This window comes from Mustela nigripes, chromosome 10, assembly GCF_022355385.1.
Source record: "Mustela nigripes isolate SB6536 chromosome 10, MUSNIG.SB6536, whole genome shotgun sequence".
NCBI classification, from domain to species: Eukaryota; Metazoa; Chordata; class Mammalia; order Carnivora; family Mustelidae; genus Mustela; species Mustela nigripes.
Window position 1 is genome coordinate 5868910 of NC_081566.1, and position 25800 is coordinate 5894709.

The 25800-nt window shown below is 41.5% G+C and overlaps 2 protein-coding genes across 3 annotated transcripts in view; one reads left to right on the plus strand and one right to left on the minus strand.

The window, feature by feature from the left end:
- The window catches only part of FMN2 (formin 2), a 373618-nt gene that overhangs the window by 148160 nt on the left and 199658 nt on the right, over positions 1-25800 (plus strand). For both annotated transcript variants that reach the window (XM_059412485.1, XM_059412486.1), the window contains exon 7: positions 22027-22114. In XM_059412485.1, coding sequence (XP_059268468.1) covers positions 22027-22114 — 88 coding nt within the window. The remainder of the gene's footprint in view (positions 1-22026; positions 22115-25800) is intronic.
- On the minus strand, positions 22800-23923 carry LOC132026055 (DNA-(apurinic or apyrimidinic site) endonuclease-like). The gene has a single exon (XM_059413994.1). It carries the CDS (start codon positions 23839-23841, stop codon positions 22888-22890), a length of 954 nt encoding a protein of 317 aa, XP_059269977.1. The 5' UTR covers positions 23842-23923; the 3' UTR covers positions 22800-22887.

Here is a 25800-nt window from a genome sequence, read left to right on the forward strand (position 1 = left end):
TTTTGTAACGACACAAGTCATTTGTAGGGATTAATGTAATGTCTTTATAAAGACTCATGCTAAGGTCCACAGAGTAGTTGACATTTAAAAAGATGTTACTTATTCTGAAAAACTCAGTACAGTTACCTTGGAGGGAATAGGACTTAGTTTCTCTGACTAAATGGGGGTAAAATGGAACTATTAAATTCCTCCTCTTTCTGTATTTTTAAACAAAGAGTCAGAGGCAAGGCAAAGATCTCAAAACTCCGCACATTCATCTTCTCCCTCCCTTGAAAGCTAAGTGGGCTGTTCCAGTGATTCAGGAACTTTGGAAACGGGTTCCTGAGAGCTATTGCAATATCTGCAGGTGACAATAGAAATATTTCATAGTTTCTTTAAAGCATGGGTGTATATGAGTCAGCCTTTCAGATGGTGAAGAGAGAGATGGGTAGGAATAAAATTGCACAGTGCATGAATTCATTTTTTTTCCTGGATCCTTTTATTGAAAAGATATTTTTTTAACTGCTTGATAGCAGTGATAATCAGCTCGTTCCTTTCCATCCTTTCCAGTTAGCCAGCCCTTTAGCCCACAGCTCAGCTGGTTTTCTGTGAGGATAAAGCAAAAAATAAAAAATAAAAAAAAAAAAGGCAGAAAAAATTCAAACAAATTATTGAATTTTTTTTGCATTAACAACCTCCTCAGGTGACACTCAGCCCCCCTACCCTCGCCATGATTCTTACCCTGAAAGGCGGAGAAAAAGGTGAGGAGGGCCAGAGAACTGTTACACACTGGGCAGGACTTCTGTCGGAGAAGATACCAGGGGTGTAGAGAACTTCCAGAAAAGGGGAGACCCACTGTAGAAGAAAGGGAAAGAGGCCTTGGAAGGGTGAGTGCGCCTGAGCATTATTTGTGAAGATGCCAATTTGTGTCTCGTTAAGCCCAAATCCAGTCTGGGTCTGCATGTCTGTTTCTTTTCTACCGCAGAGACATATGTCACAATTGTTCTAATTGAACGTTGGAGAATAATCCCGTAGCTTCTGCCTTAGGAGACGTATAAGACCTTTCTGTCGTTAGCAAAAAGATATGTGTGTAGCAGACTCTCCAGAGATTGGGCCTAATTAGAAAATCCTGTTGAATCAGATGAAAATAATTGTTGTATTTCCTGTGATCCTGAGGAAACAAGAGGTTACTCTGCCTTTACTGGCTAGTTTTCTGGCCTTAGGTTTTGATCAAATCAGGCATGTTTTATCAAAGCAATTGTACAAACTTAAATTCTTTTATTTCTTGCTTTTACTTTTAGTTACTAGGTTTCTGACTTCCAGGTCAAAAATTGGAAGGGGAGTTGGGGTGCCTGCGTGGCTCAGTCATAACCCTCTGCCTTCATCTCAGGTCATGGTCCCAGAGTCCTGGGATGGAGCCCCGCATTGGGCTCTCTGCTCAGCCGGGAGCCTGCATCTCCCTCTGCTTGTGTTCTCTGTCTGCCAATTAATAAAATTTATTTTATTTTATTTTATGAAATGTATTTTTTATTTTTATAAAAAAATTAATTTAGTTAAAACAAATTGGAAGGGGCTATGAATAATGAATGATTTGACTGTTGTTCTATGAGAGGGTGACGGTAATTTAGAACCGTGAAAGTTTCTTTAGTTAAGACTCTGACTCCTGCCTTCTGCTCAGGTCATGACGTCAGGGTGCTGAGATGGAGGCCTGCATCAGGCTCCGCACAGAGGCTGCTTAAATTTCTCTCTTCCTCTACCCCTCCCCACTCCATTTCTCCTTCTTCCTCTCTAAAATATATAAATAAATCTTTTAAAATTAAAGAAATTAAGTAAGTAAATAAGTAAATCATTGGAATTGTTGAAGAAAGGGAAAATGTCCCTCAAAATGATGCCGTCAGAGAGAAGACTATGGGTCTATAAGGGCCACACATTGAAACTTCTATTCCCTACATATGAACATGATTTATTTGCTCACTGACAAGTCAGTGTTTTATCACTCTTTTGCTTCCAAACTCCAAGAGGTCTTTGGAAAATCAGCCAGTTGCTTTTGTCAGTATGTCGTTTCCAAAAATAAAGACTGTTCAATTTCAAGGAAGCTGGACATGTGTCCTTCCACGGGATGGGGTCAAATGCGATTTTCCCTCTTACATATCTTATATCACACTGCTTAAAGCATCAGTGGACAGAGCCAGCAGTTGAGTTTTGTCCCTCTGCAAGGGCCAGGAGGTAACGTTATCGCCCCTGGCTGAAGAACGGGAAGGAAGGCAGAATGCCGGAATAGGCCGCAAACGGAAAAACAGCCACTGGAAAAATTAAACATTATTACATGATTCTACTCAATAAGTTTATGCTAGGTGGTCATTCATTTCCTGAATATTTGACTTCTTCACGATAACACTTTAAAAAATCTAAATTGATCTCTGGCATGTTGTTGTTAAACTACAAAGGAAGGGAACTATTTTGGCTTGCATTTGGTTTTCATATTTTGCCTGAAATTGAGTAATACAAAACAGAATTTTCACATGGGGGTTTCGGTCAATAGTTTGCTTTTTAGCTAAGTTTGAAAAGTACATTTATTCCCATTATGTTTTCTCCGCCCTTACTTAACACATGATTACACAGGATGCCGAGGGAGTTGTGGGGAAAATGAAGCGGTGTGTGAAATGCCTTGTCGAAAAGTGTGCTCTCCATATGATGTTTCCCCATTGTGCCGGGGAAGGGCTCAGAGGCCAGACCTGGGCCAGATGGCCTGGGTACTTACCCTGCTCTTAAACTCCGTGGGTGTGTCACTAGCTCTACAATGTGGACAGTAATAGTCACTGCTTTACTGGGTTTTTGTAGCAATTCCATGAATCGACAACGTGAAGTCCTTATCATATCCCAAGTAGTGTTCTCTCAGTGCAGCTGCCATAAGATAATAATAAATGGTAAAAGGGTTTCAATAAGTCTTTTATTCATTTGCTTTGTCACTAACATTACTTTAACCTGTGTCACATCTGTGCCCTATCTTTGATTTATAATAATTAACATCACTCACTGATAGTATTAAAATAGGAAGCGAGGTGTTGATGTCCGTATTCTGTAGACCTATTTGGTATCCGAGTATTTTTAGTAATATTCTGAAGCATGTAGATGTACTCATATTTTCACATTTTTTTTTTGATGCTTTAATTCTAGGCTTAGCCTATAAGAGTTCCCAGTGAGTTTTAAATGCTAAAAACACAATGTTAAAGTTGTTAACATGTAAAGATCTAAAACCAGATTTTTAAAAAGAATTTTGAGGAGAAAAATACATTTGCACAAGTCTGTAGAAGCTATCAGATAGATGAAACATTGTTTTCTGACCACCAAGATTTTGAAATGGGGAAGGACCAGGTTAAAACTGTCTATGTCGGCAAAAGGCTATGTCTGGTCAAAGAACATACAAGAGAACGTTGTGTGTGTGAGTGTGTGTGTTTTTTTGTTCTGTTTTGTTTTAATTCAAGGAGTTTCAACATCTCTGTATGTTTTCTCTTGTTTAGGAAGTAAAGGGAGATGGAGATTTATGGTAGTTGGTTTTAATTAGAAAAGTACTTCATTTTAAGAGCATAGTATTTATTTCTATGTTTTATTTCATGTTACTATAATAGAAATGAAATATGAAATTGGGAAATGTAACTTATTAGAACAGACATTTTATTAAAACCTAATCTAATGTCATTTTTCTCATTAATTTGTTTAGGATCTTTTTTTTTTTTTTAAAGATTTTATTTATTTGTCAGAGAGAGAGAGCCCAAGCAGAGGGAGAAGCAGGCTCCCTGCTGAGGAAGGAGCCCCATGTGGAACTTGATCTCAGGATCCTGGAATCATGACCTGAGCCCAAGACAGATGCTTAATGACTGAGCCCCCCAGGCACCCTGAGAGAGAGGATCTTTAAGCAGGCTCCGTGCACAGCCTGGAGCCAGACACCAAGATCATGACCTGAGCAAAAATCAAGAGTCAGACCCTGAAGGGAGCCAGCCCAGCACCCCAGGAATTGAATTTCTAATTCTTTTAAAGTTATCCCTTTAACAAAATATATAAAAAACCCCAGGATTTGGGGCGCCTGGGTGGCTCAGTGGGTTGGGCCGCTGCCTTCGGCTCGGGTCATGATCTCAGGGTCCTGGGATCGAGTCCCGCGTCGGGCTCTCTGCTCAGCGGGGAGCCTGCTTCCCTATCTCTCTCTCTCTCTCTGGCTGCCTCTCCATCTACTTGTGATTTCTCTCTCTCAAATTAATAAATAAAAGCTTTAAAAAAAAAAAAAAACAACCCCAGGATTTTCCCTTGTTTTATTGTTAGTGGATTCTTGTGCTGTGTTTGGTGCTCTGCATGTCACAGGTGTTCTAAGGGGCGTGTGTGTGCCCGGCTGAAGGGGCCGAGCCCGGGAGGAACATGTGAGCTTCGGGATCAGGCAGAGCTGAGTGGAAATTCCCGCCTGCCCCGCGCTGTTGTGCATCTTTGGCCAGTTTCACATTCTGAATGTTGCTTTCTTCTTCGGTGAATCAGTACCTACGAGTTACTGTTTTGGCAGATGCGATTTGAACGTGCTGTGTAGGGACCAAACTGTAAGGATGTTTAATGACTTCGTTCAGTTCAAATTTATTTGGCCCAGGCCTTCGGCTCTGCTTCTCTGCACCTGCCCGCACTCTGGGGTGCGGGAGCGAAGAGGCAAACCACTGAGTGGGGGAAGGTGTCTGATCGCTGAGGCCGGGGGCATTTCACTCTGGTCGAGAGCACCTTTCTCAAAACAGGGAGTGACACACAGTTCTTAGAGTTTATCAAATGATCTTTCTGTAACATACCCTTGCTGTTTTTAATGATGTGTTTTGTGTCTGACTTGATTTCTGATGCAGTGATCTATAACAGGGTGTGAACGGCAGAGGGCGGTGTCCTGGATTGAGAAACAGGGGAGATCCTGGTGGATAGTAGTTTTGATCTGGTGAGATGTGCCACAGACTTCTTGCACTTACTTGAAGTTCATGCTTCCAGTTCCTTGGGAATAGTGGGGGTACGGAACCGGGAGACTGGTGACAGGATCTTGGACTAAATGAGAATAAAGGCAGGAACCAAAACAGTGAACCCGTGTAGTCGAGGGACCATGCTCAGATTCTATTAGAACCTAGAAACACAGCTTTTTACACTAAAATCTTAAATTTATATGAAGACCACCTAATGAGAGATGTTGCCAGACAAGGAGAGCACCCAGGCACTGCCTGGGAACCTTACCAAATTCCAGAGCCATCAGTCTCCTCCTGAGGCTGACTCAAATCAGGCGGCTCCCCGCTACGCAGAAGCTTGACGCCTGTGCTGAGAGGCTCATCCCAGACTAAATAAAGAAGCAGGTCAGCTCTGTCCCAAGAGACTGCTTTATTTTCAAGGTTGACTTCTAGATTCTTAATCAGAGGGATGCAGAGATCCCACCAATTAGCAGACTGTACCTGTTTTGTTTCCCAGATTGTGCTGAAGCTGCCCAGGTAGTCAGGCTTGTCGACCAACAAGATAGTCTGGAGATACTGCCTGGGCATGGTCAGTGTCAACGGCTGCTCTGGTCTGCAGCGCCTTGGAATGCTGTCGGAGCCTGCGAGGCCGGCCACCCTGCCCTGAGGCTTAACAGGAATCGGAGTAGGAGAAGGTGGTAGTGTAAATAAGACGGGGATGAAAAAGTCCCTGATAACCTCTTGCTCTGCAGAATCCCATACAACATTCTTCACTTCGGAGTGCAGAGTAGTCAGGATTTAAGATGTTTGCTGCTTTCTTGAAATAGGATCAGGCAGTGCAGAGAAGGCTTTTGGTTCCTGATACTCATTGCCTCAGAAATCTAGAGACGCCCGTGTCTTTCCAAAATAAGAAAACTGAGCCCGTATCAAAGTTAGGAGATGACCAACGGTGTATCTAAAGAACGCTTGGAGAAGCAGCACTCTGCACATTTGCTAGGGGGTGAGGATTAGGCTGTGTGGGGGTGGTTCTCTCAGTTCTAGAGTTTACCGAACTTCATTTGGTTTATTCCTTATGAGTTTCTCTGATTGCTCGTCTTTTCTCTTGTTGGGATCAGCTCAAGTGCTTTACAACATTATGATATATAACCGCTACTTACTGGGTTATTAAATTAACACCAACCCCTTGCCTTTGCTACATGTTTATACTTTAAAAATATTCCATGTTGCATACTTGATGGTCTTATGTGACTGGAATATTGCATCTGGATCATTAATTCTATTCCGTCGATGGGGAGGTTGAGATGCACAGCTGCTGATCCAAGCAAAGACGTGGACTGAAGTTCAGATTTCTTGCCTCCGTACCATTCAAATTGCTAGAAATTCTGAGTCTGGGAATTATGCTCTCAGCATCTCCTTCTATTCTTAAGCTTTTTGTTGAGTTTTCACTGTTTCGTATTTCTCATATTCTCTTGTTGCTTTCTCATTAGACTGTTCTTGGATGTTTTTTGCATCTGTTGCTCCTTGAGTACGTTCCGTACCACTTGATACACTGCCCGGAGGGACCCCTGGGTGGCTCAGGCCATGATCCTGGGGTCGAACCCCACGTCAGGCTCCCTGCTTGGTGGGAAACCTGCTTCTACATCTCCCACTCCCCCTGCTTGTGTTCCCTCTCTCACTGTTTGTTCCTCTCTCTCTGTCAAATAAAGAAATAAAATCTTAAAAAGAAAAAAAAGATACACTGCCTTGTGGTCTAATATCTGTGTGAGAAACAACCATTTTTACATTCTATAATTCTGCTTTGGAATTTACCACTACCTAATCTCTGAAGTTGACTCTTCTTATCTTACCCTACTCAGAAGGATTTGCCTTATTGGATCTGGCCATTTATCCCTCTAATCTGATATCAGTTTCTAGCAGGGCCCTGCCAAAGCATTTCAGAAGAAAGCAATGCACTCTCCTTGACTAAGAATTAGGAAACAAAACCCTAATGACTCTGCCTTTAGAATGCGAGCAAGTTACTTAGTTTCTTTAGTGTGTGATTTCAATAGATTTTAAGAAGCTGCAACTTCAAGTTATCTGTTTGTTGGATATTGAATGTGTAGCGTTTTGAAGGCTACAATTATTAATTGCTATTATTTATGTCACGTGGAATACTAAATGACATACCTACTTTTCTAAAAGTTCTGAATTAACTACAAATACCATTGTGGACTGATTAAATTATCATTGAAACTTGGTTTTCGTTACATAATAAATACAGTTCTCATTGGCTTTCTACCCTGTCTTGACATGACTCTGTCAAATTACAGAAGTTCTTATTCAGTGTTGACTTGAGTTTAGTTGTAGAATCACAATTAAATCAGCAAATATTTGAATCCTTTGCTAAATTGCATTACCGTTAGGTACAGAGTTTTTTTCTTTAATTTATTTTCAGAAAAACAGTATTATTTTTTCACCACACCCAGTGCTCCATGCAATCCGTGCCCTCTATAATACCCACCACCTGGTACCCCAACCTCCCACATCCCCGCCACTTCAAACCCCTCAGATTGTTTTTCAGAGTCCATAGTCTCTCATGATTCACCTCCCCTTCCAATTTACCCCAACTCCCTTCTCCTCTCTAACACCCCTTGTCCTCCATGCTATTTGTTATGCTCCACAAATAAGTGAAACCATATGATAATTGACTCTCTCTGCTTGACTTATTTCACTCAGCATAATCTCTTCCAGTCCCGTCCATGTTGCTACAAAAGTTGGGTATTCATCCTTTCTGATGGAGGCATAATACTCCATTGTGTATATGGACCACATCTTCCTTATCCATTCATCCGTTGAAGGGCATCTTGGTTCTTTCCATAGTTTGGCGACCGTGGCCATTGCTGCTATAAACATTGGGGTACAGATGGCCCTTCTTTTCACTACATCTGTGTCTTTGGGGTAAATACCCAGGAGTGCAATGGCAGTGTCATAGGGAAGCTCTATTCTTAATTTCTTGAGGAATCTCCACACTGTTCTCCAAAGAGGCTGCACCAACTTGCATTCCCACCAACAGTGGAAGAGGGTTCCCCTTTCTCCACAACCTCTCCAACACATGTTGTTTCCTGTTTTGTTAATTTTGGCCATTCTAACTCGTGTAAGGTGATATCTCAATGTGGTTTTAATTTGAATCTTCCTGAGGGCTAGTGATGATGAGCATTCGTGTGTCTGATAGCCATTTGTATGTCTTGATTGGAGAAGTGTGTGTTCATATCTTCTTCCCATTTTTTGATATGTTTGCCTGTTTCATTTGTGTTGAGTTTGAGAAGTTCATTATAGATTCTGGATATCAACCTTTTGTCTGTGCTGTCATTTGCAAATATCTTTTCCCATTCCGTGGGTCGCCACTTTGTTTTTTTGACTGTTTCCTTTGCTGAGCTGCAGAATTTTTAAGAAAATGGATATTCCATGGCTTTGTCCTAGAGAGAAATGACTTTTCAAAATGAAGAGTGGGAACCTCTGTTTAAGAAGCCGTCTCGGTCCTTCTGATGTATAGCTAACGGTGAAAACTATTGTCTGAAGGTTATGGGGGGTGGGAGTGCTTCTGAGGTCAGCAGAGTGGTTTAGACAAGGCTCGCTGACCCAGCAGGCGCGTGCTGAGTGCGTGCCCGTGGTGTATCCCTCCTTGCGGGAGGGAGGGAAGCACACGACAGGCTGGCTTGACAGGCTAGCTTCCGCCTAGAGGGCAGGATTGTAATGAGAATTATCCGAACAAGTACTTCCTGGTGTGTATATCATAGTAGGAGAATGTGCAGAATGTTCCAGAAGAGGGTCCCGAGTCAGCCCGGATGAGACTTGTATGAGAGGTGGGAGGGGGTTCAGGAAGAACATCCCAGGGGAGTGAAACTTGAACATCCTGTCCAGGGAGTTGTCTGACTTTGTCCTTTTGACAATAGAAATGAAAGCAGAAAAATAAAAGGCCATTAAATGTCTGTTAAGAGGAATGGCACGGTGAAAGCAGCCTTTATAGGATGGTCTGAGAGCAAGACTGGGGTCCTAGAGGCAGAAACCCCCCTGCACCGTGTGAGTAGGTGAAAAGAACTTGCACCAGGGTGGTGGTGGTCGAAGAGAGGACGGTAAGATAAGGAAACATCGGTGGACTGTGGTGTGTGAGTAGATACGGAAGTGAAGAGAAATGGGTCGAAGGTCTCCGTACCGGTGTCGGGCTGGTGGTGGCCCTGGCTGAGAGACAGGGTTGTGGAACAAAGCGGGGTCAACCCAGGGTGGTGACTTTCTCCTGCTTCTTGGTCTGTGCGTTTGCCCCTGCGTTAATAGAATGCCTGTACCTGACGAATGCCTTGGTTAAAATCCTGGTTGGGCTGTATGTGCTGTGATCTCTGAAAGACGGAAAGTTCATCCCCTCCTTATGGAAATGTCTGGGCAGGTAATTGTTCAGGGAGGCAGGATGGCTCCATTCCACCAGGTCCTCCAGGCACTGAATTCCAACCTCTGTTGTTGGTTCCTGGCCCCCGGGGTATATTGTGGCTGAAGATGGCTTGTTTCCATAATTCCGTGTTTAAGCAGAATTGAAGAAGGAAAGAGCAAGTAGAGAGCAAAGAGATTCCTTTTTGAGGCTGTGCTGTTTTGTTCTCCACATTCTATTGTCTCTCCCTTGGTCACGTGGCCATACCTAGGTGTAAAATAGGCCGTGGAGAATGTTGTGTTAGCTGAGCAGCCATGTGACCACAAAAACTCAGAAGTTCTGTTGCTACATAATCAAGAGGATTTTGTGGCATAAGTTCTTAAACATGGGACCTGCTGCAAAGGCCCTGCCTTCTGTTGAATAAATGTGCTTAGTCATTTGGTCAGTGCTGAGTTGGAGAAAGAGGGGAGGCCTCCAAGTGGAAGAGCCCGGGTGGTAAATGAAGATACAGACCTGTAGTCAGAACTGTGAGCCATCCATATAATACACATATACATATACATATACATACACATACACATACACATACACATATACATATACATATAAATTTGTGAGGCCCTTCTAAAGATTATGGATGAACTTTTTAGTCTAGAGAGAAAAGCAGTTTAAAAAAAAATCAGCAAAGAGGACTTGCTGTGCTCGTAGCTTAGGTAGTAGGAAGTGGAGAGAGAATCCAGGGAAATAATTGGAGAAATAACCATCTAAAATATCGTTTCCTGAGGCAGGAAGAGAAACAGATGAAATGAGATTGTGGGAAGGATAAAAACCTAAGGAGGACAAAAATAAAAGACGTTGGGGCCAAGGCAAGTGTACGAGGGGAGAGAGCAGACTACTGAACAGAACGGGAATTTTGGCTAACATTTGTAGCTTGCCAACGTTAAGCTCCATTTAGAGCCTCAGATCAAATGGGCCAGTCGACAGAGGGAATCTGGCCTGTCATGGAAGGACGTTGTTTAGAATTCATACAGGAAAGGAAAGGTTCTGTCGAAAGTATGGAAATACGTCCATGAAACTGTTGGGGTTGTGTGTGCGAGATGATACTCTGCTGTATTGTTCCTTGCTCCATTTCAGCGCTGAAACTGACACTTAAAGATCAGATACGATTTTTGTCAACAGTAAAAAGCAAACGACACATTATTTTAATTTCTCTAAATAGCTTCATTTAGGTTTTTTTATAATCAGCAAGTAGTGTGAACCGCATTTGATTAATCGGACAGTTCAGATAGTAGTCTGGTGGTGTTTTAATTCTCTGGAGTATTGTGTGGCGGAAAGAAGAATCTTCCTAAACTCACTCAGGGGCCTCATACTCTAGCATCTGTGTCACGTCATTCCCTCGAAGTGTACTTTCGACTTGTTTTGCTTATGCTATCTAACTGGGAACAAAGCCGACGTGTGTTTTTTTTTATTTTTTATTTTTTGTTTCTGTTTTTGTTTTAATGGACCCGGAAGTGAGGTCAAGAAAACAGCCAAGAAAACTTTGACACAGATGCCATCTTTAGCTTCTTTTTGTTTTTGAACTTAATAAAAAGGAAATCTAAGTACAAGCTAAGTTATTTAGTACTTTGTCTGAATTTGTTAGTTCTTATTGATCATTGATGCTCCAAAGAAATATAACGTAAGCCATATATGCAATTTTCCGTTTTCTAGTAGCCATATTAAAAAAAAGTGTAAAGAGACAGGCAAAATGAAATTCTTAAAAAAACAAAACAAAACACAAATCTTGAAGTCTGCTTATTTCAAGGGTCTGACTATCTATATGAGCTTGCTTGGTATTGGACAGCACAGTTCTAGAGAATAACCTTTCATTCTTTGCTTTTTCTAATGTTGACATGAGTCTGTTGATAGCAGGTCGACCATTAAGGAGTTCATTAAAGGTTTGTCCTTAATTTAACTGTGGGAGTTATTACCGGGCACTAACGCTAATGATAATGTTCAGTGAATTAGTATTCTGTTGCTTTCACTTTTCAGCTTGGATATTTTAAAAGTAAAACAGCTAGATATTTTACCAGCAACATGGATTTATTTGGGTCTGCCTAGGGTGATGTGGGCAGAGGCAGCAAAGTGGAATCTTGTCCATCTGGGGCCCCTGGGGTCTTCCCGTCTCACTGTGAGTTCTGCGGCTGTCTTCACCCTGAGACTGTAAGGAACGGTTCGGGATTTGCGAGTAGATTTTGAGTCAGTGCCTTCCTTATCATTCTGGCCTGCCTTCCATAGTACCTTAGTCCATTCAGGCTGCTAAACCAATGTTGTAGACTTGGTGGCTAATGAACAACAGAGGTTTATTTCTCACAGTTCTGGAGGGTGGGAAGTCCAAATCAAGGCACTGGCAGATTCAGTATCTGGGTTGGAGCCTTCTTCCCAATGGCTGTCTTTTCTCCATGTCTTCACGTGGCAGAAGGGATGAAGGGGCTCTTTGGGGCCTCTTTTATAAGGGCACTAATCTGTTTGTTTGTTTGTTTGTTTAGTTACGTTAGTCACCATATAGTACTTCATTAGTTTTTGCTGTCATGTTCCATGATTCATTGTTTGCATATAACACCCAGTGCTCATTGCAGTACGTGCCCCCCCTTCATACCCATCCTCGGACTAACCCATCCCTCCTCCCTCCTCCCCTCTGAAACCTCAGTTTGTTTCCTGGAGTCCAGAGTCTCTCATGGTTCATCTCCCCATCTGATTCCCCCTCCCGCTTTCATTTTTCCCTTCCTTCTCCTAATGTCCTCCATGCTGTTCCTTATGTTCCACATATGAGTGAAACCATATGGTAATGGTCTTTCTTGACTTGTTTCACTCAGCATAATCCCCTCCAGTTCCATCCATGTCGATGCAAATGGTGGGTGTTCATCCTTTCTGATGGCTGAGTAACGTTCCATTGTGCATATGAACCACATCTTCTTTATCCATTCATCTGTTGAAGTGCATCTTGGTTCTTTCCACAGTTTGACTATTGTAGACATTGCTGCTATGAACATTGGGGTACAGGTGGCCCTTCTTTTCCCTATGTCTATATCTTTGGGGTAAATATCCAGTAGTGCAATTGCTGCGTCATAGGGTATCTCTCTTTTTAAATTTTTGAGGACCCTCCACACTGTTTTCCCAAGTGGTTGCACCAACTTGCATTCCCACCAACAGTGTAAGAGGGTTCCCCTTTCTCCACATCCTCGCCATCATGTTTTGTTTCCTGCCTTGTCAATTTTTGCCATTCTAACTGATTTAAGGTGGTATCTTGATGTGGTTTTGATTTGAATTTCCCTGATGGCTAATGATGTGGGCATTTTTTTTCATGTGTCTGTTAGCCATTTGTATGTCTTCTTTAGAGAAGTGGCTGTCATGTCTTCTGCCCATCCTTTGACTCAATTATTTGTTCTTTGGGTGTTGGGTTTGAGAAATTCTTTATAGATCTTGGATATCCCCCCTTTATCTGTAGTGTCATTTGCAAATATCTTCTCCCGTTCTGCGGGTTGCCTCTTAGCTTCATTGACTATTTCCTTTGCTGTACAGAAGCTTTTCATCTTGATGAAGTTCCAAAAGTTCATTTTTGCTTTTGTTTCCTTTGCCTTTGGAGATGTGTTTTGAAAAAAGTTGCTGTGACTGATGTTGAAGAGGTTACTGTTTCTGATGGATTCCTGTCTCATATTGAAGTCTTTCATCCATTTAGAGTTTATGTTTGTGTGTGGTATAAGAAAATGGTTGCGTTTCATTCTTCTGTCCAATTTTCCCAGCACCATTTATTGAAGAGACCATCTTTTTTTCCATTGGATATTTTTTCCTGCTTTGTCAAAGATTAGTTGACTATGGAGTTGAGGGTCCATATCTGGGTTCTCTTCTCTGCTCCACTGGTCTATGTGTCTGTTTTTGTGCCAGTACCATGCTGTCTTGGTTTCACAGCTTTGTAATAGAACTTGAAACCAGGCAACGTGATGCTCCCAGCTTCATTTTTCTTTTTCAACATTTCCTTGGTGATTTGGGGTCTTTTTGGGTTCCATACAAATTTTAGAATTGTTTGTTCCAGCTCTTTGAAAAATGCCAATGGTATTTTGATGCAGATGGCATTGAAAGTATAGAGTGCTCTGGGCTGCATAGACATTTTCACAATGTTTATTCATCTGATCCATGAGCATGGAATGTTTTTCCACCTTTTGGTGTCTTCTTCAATTTCTTTCCTTGAGTGTTCTGTAGGCTCTAGAGTAGCCTGAACTAATCCCATTTTTTGAGGGTTTCACTCTTCTGACCAGTCACCACCCTGTGGCTCCACATCCTGATACCATCACACTGGGCATGGGGCTTCCACATAGATTTGGGGGACACAAATATTCAGTCTTTGGCACCAAAGTACTGGCCTTTGTCCACATGTTCCCATCTCAAGCTATTTTAGTGAAGGACCAGTTTTTAAATCCACAATCCAGTATGTTTTGATAACTTTTGTGAACTAAATATAAATGCATTACTACATAAATGAAATTAGAAGAACCCAAAGAAAGAGGTACAAATCTAAATTCAACAGATAAAACATCACTCCATCATATTGCTATAAAATTTCTAATACTTGCTCTCCATTTCTGTACGAATCTATTTCTTACTGGGCAGGTAATACACAGGACATGGCAGCAGCCTGTGATCTACATTTTGAGTGGATTACCCTTCTTTACATCTGCAATAATCCTCATATGAGCCTCTGTAGAAAGCATGCCCTCTATTTTTCAGATCAGGATAGGAGGATCCAAGTGATTTAGTAAGATGCTCGAGGAGGTGGCAGTAAAGTAGCTGGAATTTTGACCCAGAGTTGCAGCTAATCCATAAGGAGTCTTCGTTAGAATTAGGGAAATGTATCCCTCCCGCTGGGTGGGCTGCACACCCCCGCCCCGGCATGCTTTCTGGAGCACAATGTCGGATATGATCCTGTCAGACTCACACATGCTCTCCGTACTTCCCTTTGCCAGGGCAGAGAGGGAAGGGAGTAGGCAGTGGGGAGAAGAGCTGAAGTGGAGACTAAGTCTTGTCTGTCATTTTACTGTACATTTTCCTAGAATGGTAGTTGAAGTTGAGAAAGAAAACAAAGCAAGTTAGTGAAAATGAGTACTTTTCAGAATTTCTAGTTGCAAGTTGTGCTCAATCTTAAGCTTTTGATGTACCTATTTAATTAGCTTGTGCTGTCCTGGGACTCCCGTTATTAGACATCTCTGTACAGTCAGCCGCGTAGTGGGTTTTCAAAATAACACAGGAACATTAATGTTTAACAATCTACAAGAATATGTGTGAATACATCCTTGGGTTTTTAAAAAATTTTTTTTTATTTTTTATTTTATTTATTTACTTATTTGTTAGATTTTATTTATTTAGTGGACAGAGAGAGCACAAGCAGGGGGGGTGGCAGACAGAGGGAGAGGAGAAGCAGATGCCCCACCAAGCAGGGAGCCCATTGCGAGACTCAATCCCAGGACCCTGGGATTATGACCTGAGCTGAAGGCAGACACTTCACTGACTGAGCCACCCAGGTGCCTTGAATATATCCTTCTTACCTTTGTTGCTTCCACCATCATCATTCTACTATAAGTTTCTAATACTGGCTTAGTTTATAATTAAACGAAGAAATTAAAAAAAAGTATGGACAGTGGAAATAGACCAAGGATGTCTCCTTGACACAGTAATTATTCAAGCCACAGATTAGTTAATGTTAATTTGGAACGCATTTTAGGTATGCAGCCTAATTATATTATCTATATTAGGGTTGTAAAAGTTTGACTGGGGCCACATGCACAGTTTTGTTCTCTTCCTGTGGCCTAAAACTGCACTGGTTAAAGCAGACATACCATCAGTCATGTTGGATTAAGGGAGAAGTCATTTGCATCTACTGGAAAACTACTCTGAACTAAGAAAGACCCACATTTCTTAGGAAATCACATGAGAGGGTGGTGAGATTATTAATTCCTTTGTAGATTTAAACTGAGTAATGAAAAGTTGACAGATATTTTATTTTATTTATTTATTTATTTTTTAAAGATTTTATTTATTTATTTGACAGAGAGAAATCACAAGTGGGCAGAGAGGCAGAGAGAGAGAGGAGGAAGCAGGCTCCCTGCTGAGCAGAGAGAGCCCGATGCGGGACTCGATCCCAGGACCCCGAGATCATGACCTGAGCCGAAGGCAGCGGCTTAACCCACTGAGCCACCCAGGCGCCCCGACAGATATTTTATTTTTGAGAAACCATTTAAAGCACTTCCCTAAGTATTTAAACTTTGTGCAGCTCTTACTATCAGTGTGTGTATACTTTTTTGCTGGGTTTATTCCCAAGAGTGTCAAGTGTATTCTGGATATCCACTACAGCTTTTTGAAGTCGATGGTGCTATTAATTTTTTAAATAAGGAAACTGAGGCTTTAGGATGTTGGAATAATTTTTCCAGAAAGCTCTCGCCAGACCTAGGAGTCAGAATCTGCATTTTTAAAAAAGATTCCAGATTATTCACGTGGCATATTAAAAGTTTGAGAAGTAATGATTTATTTTCCAGAGTCCATGTTCATAATCCCTACACAGTCCTGCTTCCTTGGGTTAATCTAAGACTAAAAGCTTTATTAAGAATATTAGGTGAATCTAATATGTGAATTAGATAAATTCAAAATAATCCTTTTTTTCTGGTTGTATGTTCTAATTTTTATAGATTTTAAATTAGTTAATTCTGCATTTTCCATTTTTCTGAGATCAGTTTCTAAGAGTCAACTCCCTATTCTCCATTGCCTCTGTTGTGCCTGGATTCTAAGAATGTTCTAGTTTGATAGCTTCAGGTTCTTGTTATACAGGGTGTTTTTTAAAAGAAGGATCAATAATGATTATGCTTTGTAACATAAAGGTTGAGTTACTCTAGGGAACTACAGAGTCAGTCCTTTTAGACGTCTGTCCTTCCCTGTGTAGATGGCTTCTAGAAGGTGATGGGTAGTTATTATTCTTACCTATAATCTTTAAATGTAAAATATAGTTTGTAATAAGTTCACTTGCATCATAACAGAAAAAGTAAGTGAACAGTCTATGGGACACTTTATTTTATTTTTTTTAATTGATGTATAGTTGACACACGGTGTGAATTTCAGCTGTGCAGCACAGTGATTCAACATCATCCTAAGTTGTGCTCTACCCAGCACAAGCATAGCTACCATCTGTCCACATATGTCACTATTATAGTCACTATTAGGGCCGCTGAGGAGGGCTGGCTAGTGTTAGCCTGGTTAAGAAACTAGTAGAGAAAGATCTTAAAACAGAAGTACTCCAAAAGGTGAAAATCTGGAACGCTTCAATTAAGCTGTAGAAGCCAGGACAGGCCCGGCCACCCGCCCCCAGGCCCTGCGTCTCAGTCCTTGGGCACGGGCCTCACTGCACCTCCGGCCTTTCCGTGCTCTGCCACTCGAGAGCCGGCACTTTTTAAAAATAGATAAATGGGTGTTATTTTTATTTACCTTTTTGTACAGTGATTCTCAGTCTTCTGTTGGAGGTCCAGGGTGAGCCTGTGCCGCACTTGTGTAAACACTGGTATACAAAGACCTATAGTGTCTTTGACTGTATTCTCTGTGCTATACTTTTTATTCCCATGTTTTATTCATTCCTTAATGGGAAGCCTGTTTCTCCCACTCTTCTTTACTCATTTTGCCCATCCTCTTACCTTCTTCTGCTCTCACAACCAATAATTGGTTCTCAGTGTTTATGGGTCTATTTCTGTTTTTTGTTTGTTTGTTCATGTGTTTTCTTTTTTAGATTCCGTAGGTCAGTGAGATTGCGTGGCATTTGTCTTTCTATGTCTGATTTATTTCACGTAGCATAATAACCCATAGGTCCAACCATGTTGTCACAAATATCAAGATTTCATTCTTTTTTTTATAGCTGAGTCATATTCCAGTGTATGTATATGCCATATCTTCTTTATTCATTCATCAGCCAGTGGACACGTGGCTTGCTTCCACATCTTGACTATTGTAAATAATGCTGCAGTAAACATTGGGGTGCATATGTCTTTTCAGATTGGTGCTTTCATTTCCTTTGGGTAAATATCCAGTAGTGGAATGACTAGATCATATGGTACTTCTATTTTTAATTTTTTAAGGAACCTCATTACTGTTTTCTGCAGTGACTGCACCAGTTTACATTCCCACCAACAGTCAGAAGTGTTCCTTTCTCTCCGTATTCTCACCAGTACTTGTTACTTCTTGTCTTTTTCATACTAGCTGTTCTGACTGATGTGAGGTGGTACCCCATTGTGGCTTTGACTTGCATTTCTTTGATGATGAGTGATGTTGAGCATCTTTTCATGTGTCTCTTGACCATCTGTATGTCTTCTTTGGAAAAATGATACTCAGGTTCTCCGCCCGCTTATTACTTGGGTAATTATTATTATGATGATTATTGGTATTGACTTATATAAGTTCTTTTTTTAAAAGATTTTTTATTTATTTATTTGAGAGAGAGAGAGACAGTGAGAGAGAGCATGAGCGAGGAGAAGGTCAGAGGGAGAAGCAGACTCCCCATGGAGCTGGGAGCCCGATGCGGGACTCAATCCCGGGACTCCGGGATCATGACCTGAGCCGAAGGCAGTCGTCCAACCAACTGAGCCACCCAGGCGTCCCTATAAGTTCTTTTTATATTATTGGATATATCACTTGCCAACATCTTCTCCCATTCAGTAGGTTACCTTTTCATTTTGTTGATGGTTTCCTTCATATGCAAAAGCTCTTTATTTTGGTATAGTTCTAATCTATTTTTGCTTTTGTTTCCTTTACCTGAGGAGACATGTCTAGAAAAATGTTGCTAAAGCCCATGCCAAAGAGATTACTGCCTGTGTTGCTTTTCTGGGAGTTTTATGGTTTCAGGTCTCACATGTAGGTCTTTAATCCATTTTGAGTTTGTTTTTGTGTATGATGTAAGAAACTTGTCTAGTTTCATTCTTCTGAAGTAGCTGTCCAGTTTTTGCAGCACCATTTATGGAAGAGACTATTTTTACCCCATTGTATATGTTTAATCTCTTATGTTGTAAGTTAGTTGATTATATAATTGTGGGTTTATTTCTGGGTTTTTTATTCTGTTACATTGATCTATGTGTTGTGCATACTGTTTTGATTATTATAGCTTTGTGGTATGTCTTGAAATCTGGGATTGTGATACCTCTACTTTTGTTGTTCTTTTCCAAGATTACTCTCTACTCACGGTCTTTTGTGGTTCCATACTAATTTTAGGACTATTTGTTCTAGTTTTGTGAAAAATTCTATTGGTATGTTGATGGGGATTGCATTGAATCTGTAGATTTCCTTGGGTAGTACAGACATTTTAATAATATTAATTCTTCCAGTCTATACTGTGAGAACAATAACAAATTGATGAAAGAAATTGAAGGTGACACAAAGAAATGGAAAGATAGTTCATGGTCATGGGCTGGAAATCTGTACAACCTTTTAAAACATTAACATGTTTTAATGTTAATGCCTGGGTACCTCAGTGGGTTAAGCCTCTGCCTTCGGCTCAGGTCATGATCCCAGAGTCCTGGGATCGAGCCCCGCATCGGGCTCTCTGCTCGGCTGGGAAACTGCTTCCCTCCTCTCTCTGCCTGCTGCTCTGCCTACTTGTGATCTCTCTCTCTCTGTCAAATAAATAAAATCTTTAAAAAGATAAAAAATAAAACACTAACATGTAAATATGAGCCACCCAGGTTTAACAAGCGAGGAAAGACGTGCAAATATCACAGTCTTAGAGATGGTACTTGGGTATCAGTTTGAGAATGGACAGAAGCAGTGAGAGTCATCAGTGATTCTAGAGTCACTTAAAAGGTTTTTTGAAGTGCAGATTGAGGAAAAATCTGACGCCCACACTTTCTGGTTAGTAGGTTTGTGACAGGGCCCAAGATTTTGGCATTTTTCATAAGTGCCCAGGTGACGATCATGCCCGCAGGTCCAGGGAGCACACTTTGAGAGCTACTGCACTAAATTTGGGAGGCTAGTTGGAAAAAGTTCCCATTGATTTCTATAAGATAAAGCATAGAAATAAACTCTGACAACAGAGTTGAAGAGGAAGGGTGGGTTCCAGAAATTTGAAGGAGTTCTAATTGACAGGACTTGTTAGCAGACCACAGTATTCAGATGAAGTCGATTAAGAGTCTAGGCTGATTTCTAGATTTCTGACTTGAATAGGTGGGTGGAGGATGGGGGCGCCATCATTTCAGCTCATGGAAAAGGAGAAGATGGATAGGTTTTGGGGTGGACCTGATGACGAGTTTGGCTTTAGACCTGTCCAGTAGAGATTTATGTGCAGATACCTGTTAGGAAAGTAGGGTACTGTAGAGTTGAAGATACAGTTACAAGAATGAATTTATAGGTGCTGGCGTGTATGTCTATAGAGGAGAAATTATAGGTCATAAAGTGAACAGAATAAAGTGCTGAGAACAGAACTCTGAAATATGCCTGTGTTTAAGGTAAAATCAGAATAATTCACCTTGAAAAGGCCTGAGAAGGGCTGCCAAGAGCTGCGGAGTCAGGAGCGTCTGGGAGGGTGTGATCAGCCTTTCGTACGGCAGAACGGTCCGTTGACATATGGGTACAGATCCATTCCCTTTTGTCAGAGCATCACGGATGGGACCCAGATGGTATCTACCTGAAGTTACAAAGTCTTTCTTTCTTTCTTTCTTTTTTAAGATTTTATTTATTTATTTGACAGAGAGAGATCACAAGTAGGCAGGGAGGCAGGCGGGGGTGGGGGCGGGGAGGCAGGCTCCCTGCTGAGCAGAGAGCCCAATGCGGGGCTTGATCCCAGGACCCTGGAATCATGATCTGAGTGGAAGGTAGAGGCTTTAACCTGCTGAGCCACCCAGGGTCCCCTAGAAAGTGTTTCTGAGGTCAGAATACATGCCTTTTGTTTTTCTGATAAGAAGTTTCGGTGCACTTCTGAAGAAGAAAACCATATTGATAGAAATCCTTGGGGTATGAATGGATTCATATTTAAGTTCTAATATTTTAGCTGAACTTTCATAAAATGTTTAAAGAGCAAGTTAATCAAAGCGTGTGTGTGTGTGTACACATATACCTTCTTTTGAGGAAGCACAGTCCCTTGTGGGGTGTCAGTCCTTTCTGCGAGAAGCTTGCAGAAACACGCATGGGAGAGGTTGTGGTTGGCTCTTCTGAAGTGTTTGTCTTATTCTCCACCCTCATCCTGGCTGGGGAACCAAGAATGCTAGTACTGCTATTAAGAATATTGTTTTAGGGATGCCTGGGTGGCTCAGTTGGTTAAGCAGCTGCCTTTGGCTCAGGTCATGATCCCAGAGTCCTGGGATGGAGTCCCACATCGGGCTCCTTGCTCGGCAGAGAGCCTGCTTCTCCCTCTGCCTCTGCCTGCCTCTCTGTCTGCCTGTGCTCGATCGCTCTCTCTCCCTCTGTCTCTGACAAATAAATTTAAAAAAAAAAAAAAAAGAATATTGTTTTACTCGGACTTAGTGTGACAGCTGGGCATGATTATTTTATTAGTTTACTGATTGGCCCAACCTAAACCAAAAAGAAAGACAAGGTCAACAAACGTGATAGATGTTCGGGCAGCTGTCACTTCTGACAATCTGACTGGAACCTTTTATTCCCCCTTTTCCTCCGGGGTTTTTCTGAAGCCGACCTATAACAAAACCATGACAGTACATAGAACTTGCTGCCCTTCAGGACCTGCGAAAATGGTTTCATAAGCAGGACTTATCGGTGCTGCGTCAGCATCTGGAAAACATAGTTTAAGGGTGTATGTCCAATAGCAGAATGCCTACCTCTGTTTTAGGAAGATTTCTTGTGGGATGTGTGGATTGACTGACTTGTTAGAACTCTCTGGAAAGCCAGATTTGAGATGAAGCAGACATAACCCTTTGAGTTTGCTGCTTGTTTTCCTCTATTAATTAGTTGGAAAGCTCTCCACAAAATGTCGGTCAAATGCAGAATGAGAGGGAGAATGAAGGTTGGCGGAATGAGAGGGACTGCCAGGTAAACAGCTTTCTGAAGGACCAGAATCAAAGTGCATTTTCCACTTTGTGCTCAGACAGGTCTGATGCAACAGATGCCCTGGGTGTAGACTTCACCTTCACCTGCTGACCAGAGTTTTAAGGGCCGACATCATGAAAGGGACTCTGAGAAACAAACTGAGGGTTTTGGAGGGGAGGAGGAGGGGGCTTGGGTGAGCCTGGTGGTGGGTTTTAAGGAGGGCATGGATTGCATGGAGCACTGGGTAGGGTCCATAAACAATGATTTTGGAACACTGAAAAGAAATAAAATGGAAAAAAAAATAAAGGACTTCTGTGCTCAAAAAAACGGGCGGGGGGGGGGGACACTTTAAAAATCTCAGGCTACAAATGATCAAATGTGTAATTGTGATTTCATAGAGACCAAACTACTTTCCTGAACTATTAGAAATTTTATGCACTGACAGTCTCTCAAAAGACTGGTAAAGAGCTTGCCATTGAGGTTAATGGGTGAAGACAGTTGATTTTGAAGGTGGAAGACATAAAACACAAAAGTTCTTTTCAGATGAGTTTTTGAATACTAGACTTTAAGCTGCACGTTGTTCATTTAGGATTAAAAAGGACATGTTATTGAGCACATCACAAATTAACATTTCTCTTTTTTCCTTTCTTTGGGCAGGTGGTCAAGTTATTAAGCAACAAAAGATCACAAGCAGTTGGAATATTAATGTCTAGCCTTCATTTAGATATGAAAGATATACAACATGGTAAGTAGAAAAATAAAAATTGAGCTTTTGAATACCGAAATTTGGGCTGAAGGATGTGCGGTTTGGTGTTAAAGTTATTTTAGAGTTTTTGAGATTAGTATGTTTTTGTAAATGCTACCTGTGATCGTTTTTGGAGGGGTTACCAGTAACTTGACTTTTATGTTGTTTCTATGTTTTGCTAAAAGCCTATTTCCCATGGGACATATTTAGTCTGCATTAATAAATAGTTCTCTTTTAATTCATCTGAAGTACTGGTCCCACTGCACTCTTTAGCTCATTAGACTATATCTGAGGTATTTAATTCTGGATGCCATTTTCAAAGAGTGACTCAAAAACAGGAGTGATAGTGGGGTATGTCTCAGCCATTGGAAATACCTGAAGAGAGTGTACTGGAGAGATAAGTACATGGAAACTGGAATTGTAGGTGTTCAATGAGCTAGCATGAGTTTTCTAACAGATTGGTTTCAACCAGGGAAGGAGTCACACGGATGCTTGTTTTGATTGTTACTATTTTTTTTTTTTTGAAACTATGGCTCTTTATTTTCATGTGGACAGTTCAAAGGAAGTCATCAGTAGCTTTTTTTAATGTAAAAAATTGGGAGGTTTAAAGAAAAGCATCAGTAGTAGGCTGGTTGAAGGATTTGTATTGTTAGAAGGGAAATACAGTGCACATATTTCTAGAGAGCAGTTTTTAAAGATGTTTTGGGGAGGGTAAGTTTTAAAGCTAAATTGGGGGGCTTATTTCCCAGGTTTAAAGTAATTTAGGGATGGTGTCACAGTGCTAAGTATAGGGTGATAGGACAGTGGTCACTACCCAGGGCCTTGGAACGGATCTTGCTGTCACACAATGCAGGTAACAGAGAGTGAGACAACAAAAAGTAATCAAGGCGCCAATTGACATTTTTGGATTGAGCATTCATCATATAGGTCCAAAAGGTACAGGCATAGGCCGTGTTGGGGTAGAGGTGCTGGAAACTGTCAGCCAGTGGCACGGCCTGTAGTAATTCCCCAAAGCCTTGACGCTCTTGTGGAGTGAAGCCAGCATTCTTTTTGTTTCCCTTGGGGTTGCGAAGGTCGATTTCTTCATGAGCCACATTGAGGTCCCCACATAGCACAAGGGGCTTGCGGGAAGCTAAACCCTTCAGGAATTTGCGAAAGGCTTCATCCCAGCGCTGCCGGTACTCCAAGCGTACCAGACCTCGGCCTGCATTAGGTACATAGGCTGTTACCAGCACAAATGCATCAAATTCAGCCACGATCACTCGGCCTTCCTGATCATGTTCCTCTTCACCAATGCCATAGGAGACTTTCAGGGGGCACTGGCGGGAAAGCAGGCCCACACCACTGTACCCCTCCTTGTCTGAAGGAGCTGACCAGTACTGATGGGATAGTCCAGGTAACTCTTGAAGTTCAACTGGTAGTTTGTTCTCTGAACATTTGGTCTCTTGGAGGCAGAGGATATCTGGGGCTTCTTCCTTTACCCAATCTAAACCTTTCTTCTTAATCCAGGCTCGAAGCCCATCCACATTCCAGGAGCAGATCTTGAGGGTGGCCGATTTACCATTGGGCGAGGTTTTCTGATCTGGGGGGTCCTCATACAAGACTGGCCCCTCTCCTGCCTCTTTTTCGTTTTTCTTTGCTCCCGCCTTACTTTTCTTGGCTTCTGGCTCAATCTTGGGTTCTTCCCCGTCTTCTACCACGGCTCCCTTTTTCCCACGCTTCGGCATCACTGTAACGAAAGCCTTTCTGAACCAGTACCACGTCGCCCACCGAAGCAGTATTTTTACCGTGTTCCCTGCTCCGATGCCAGCCTCTGATTGTTACTATTTTTTAAGAATGTTTTTAGGATTAGAGACGTTGAATAGTAGACTGGATTGCCATCCGTAGTAACTAGATGAGAACTCACACGTTCAAGAGGCTGAGTGATCGTTTGTCGTGGATGTCTATAAAGCATTGGACAAATGAGGGGGCATGTTCTCTTAGTCTTCCTGTTCCGAGATACGATGAGATGCATAAAGAATCACAAAATCTCATTTATTATGTATAACGACTTAGGGTGGAAAACCGTCGCTCTTCTTTCAGTTATTTGGATATCTGAATTTGGATAACATTCAGTTACTTAGTAACTGAATAATAATGGAATAACTATTAATTGGTTATCTAATAACTGAATAAAAATTGAATAACTATTATTCAAATAGTTGATTTGAATAACTTCAGTTATTTACTATATGTAAACCCCTGGGCTTTTCTATGCCTAGAGGGATTGAATTATTGAATTATTTTTCCTAATATCCATCAAAGATAGTTTCAAATGATGCTTGCCTACGTATATTACTGTTGGTGGTCCAGACCCAGGGAAGCAGTAATATCGGGACCTTTTGTTATTACTTTTATGTTGTTGTTTTAATTTCTATCTTTAACCAGGCTTATAACATACTCCCTATGTTTAGAGTTGGGCTGATTTTAACGTCTTCTAAGTGGTTTTAGTGTCAGTGTTTTAAGGACTTGAAATCTGCCCTGTAATTGACAGGCATTCCTGTGCCATATCTTCCTATCACATTTATGCTGAGAGATATTGCCCAAAGGTGCTTAGAGGAAATCTATTCGGAACCCCCCATAAGCTGTTCGGAGCCTTAGAGTAGATTTAAAGCAGATTGAATTATCCAGTGGAATGCCAGTTTACCTATTAAAGAAATATGGTTTCAAGTAGAACACAGACTTTATAAATCATGAAAACATTTAACTGGCTTTCTAGCTTACCCCTGTATGAATGTGGATTCTATTTGTTAGCCTTAAAATATTGTGAGGAATAATTCATAAATAGCACAGGCCTGGTATGCTCTGTCAATTGATGAGTAACTCTTAATCATAATTTAAGTTTTTATTAAACTGTTTTGATGGGGAGGAGACTTCCTCAAACTGAAGCGTTGGGGGGAGTAGTCATAGAACAGGACGCCAGGGCTGGCGCCAAGAAGTACTTGGCGTTTCTAAAGCTGGCAGATGTATCCTAGTTAAGTCATAGAATGAAATCTGAAAATAATGATATGGTCCTTTCCTTCAGTCAAATATTCAGCCCGGGTTGAGTTAATAATGAGAACCTTATGAGCAAAGGAGTCCACCTAACATCTGTGTCTGTGGTAAAGCCAGTGAGAGTTCATTGAAAATTTGCTAGCTTAACATGCAACGCTAACAATAACACGGCGTGAACGTCAGTAGTTGAAGGGTCACACAGAATTATGCATAAACTTTATCCTATTAGGATGTGAAGTGATTGCTTGAGTCACTTTGAAACCCTGTACACGGTTTTCTAAAAAAAAGAAAAAAAACAGCCGCCTTCGAGTTTAAGACTGAAGGAGCAACTGGGGTGCCTTGCAGTGAATAAGTCCTGTCTGTCTCAGCGTGTTGTCTGGAACCGTGATGTACATGTGTGAATCACTTGTGGCCTCTAGAATAAACTTGACTTCTATCAGGATAGGCCTCCACGGAGAAATCCACAGAAGCATAAACATCATGGATTTTGGTTGGAGAAGCCACCACAGACTTTATCCAGACCTCCGGTATCATCTTCTGGAGGAGCAAACGGAGACCTTTTGGTGGTTAGGTTTCTCTTCCAAGGTCGCAGAGCCCGTTCGCGGAACAGACTGAACTGGGGGGCCCAGTCTTCTTCACCCTCTGGGCCTGTT

What these genes read in the sequence shown, in the direction of transcription:
- LOC132026055 (XM_059413994.1), bottom strand. Translation starts at nt 23,841, where the DNA reads ATGCCGAAGCGTGGGAAAAAGGGAGCCGTGGTAGAAGACGGGGAAGAA.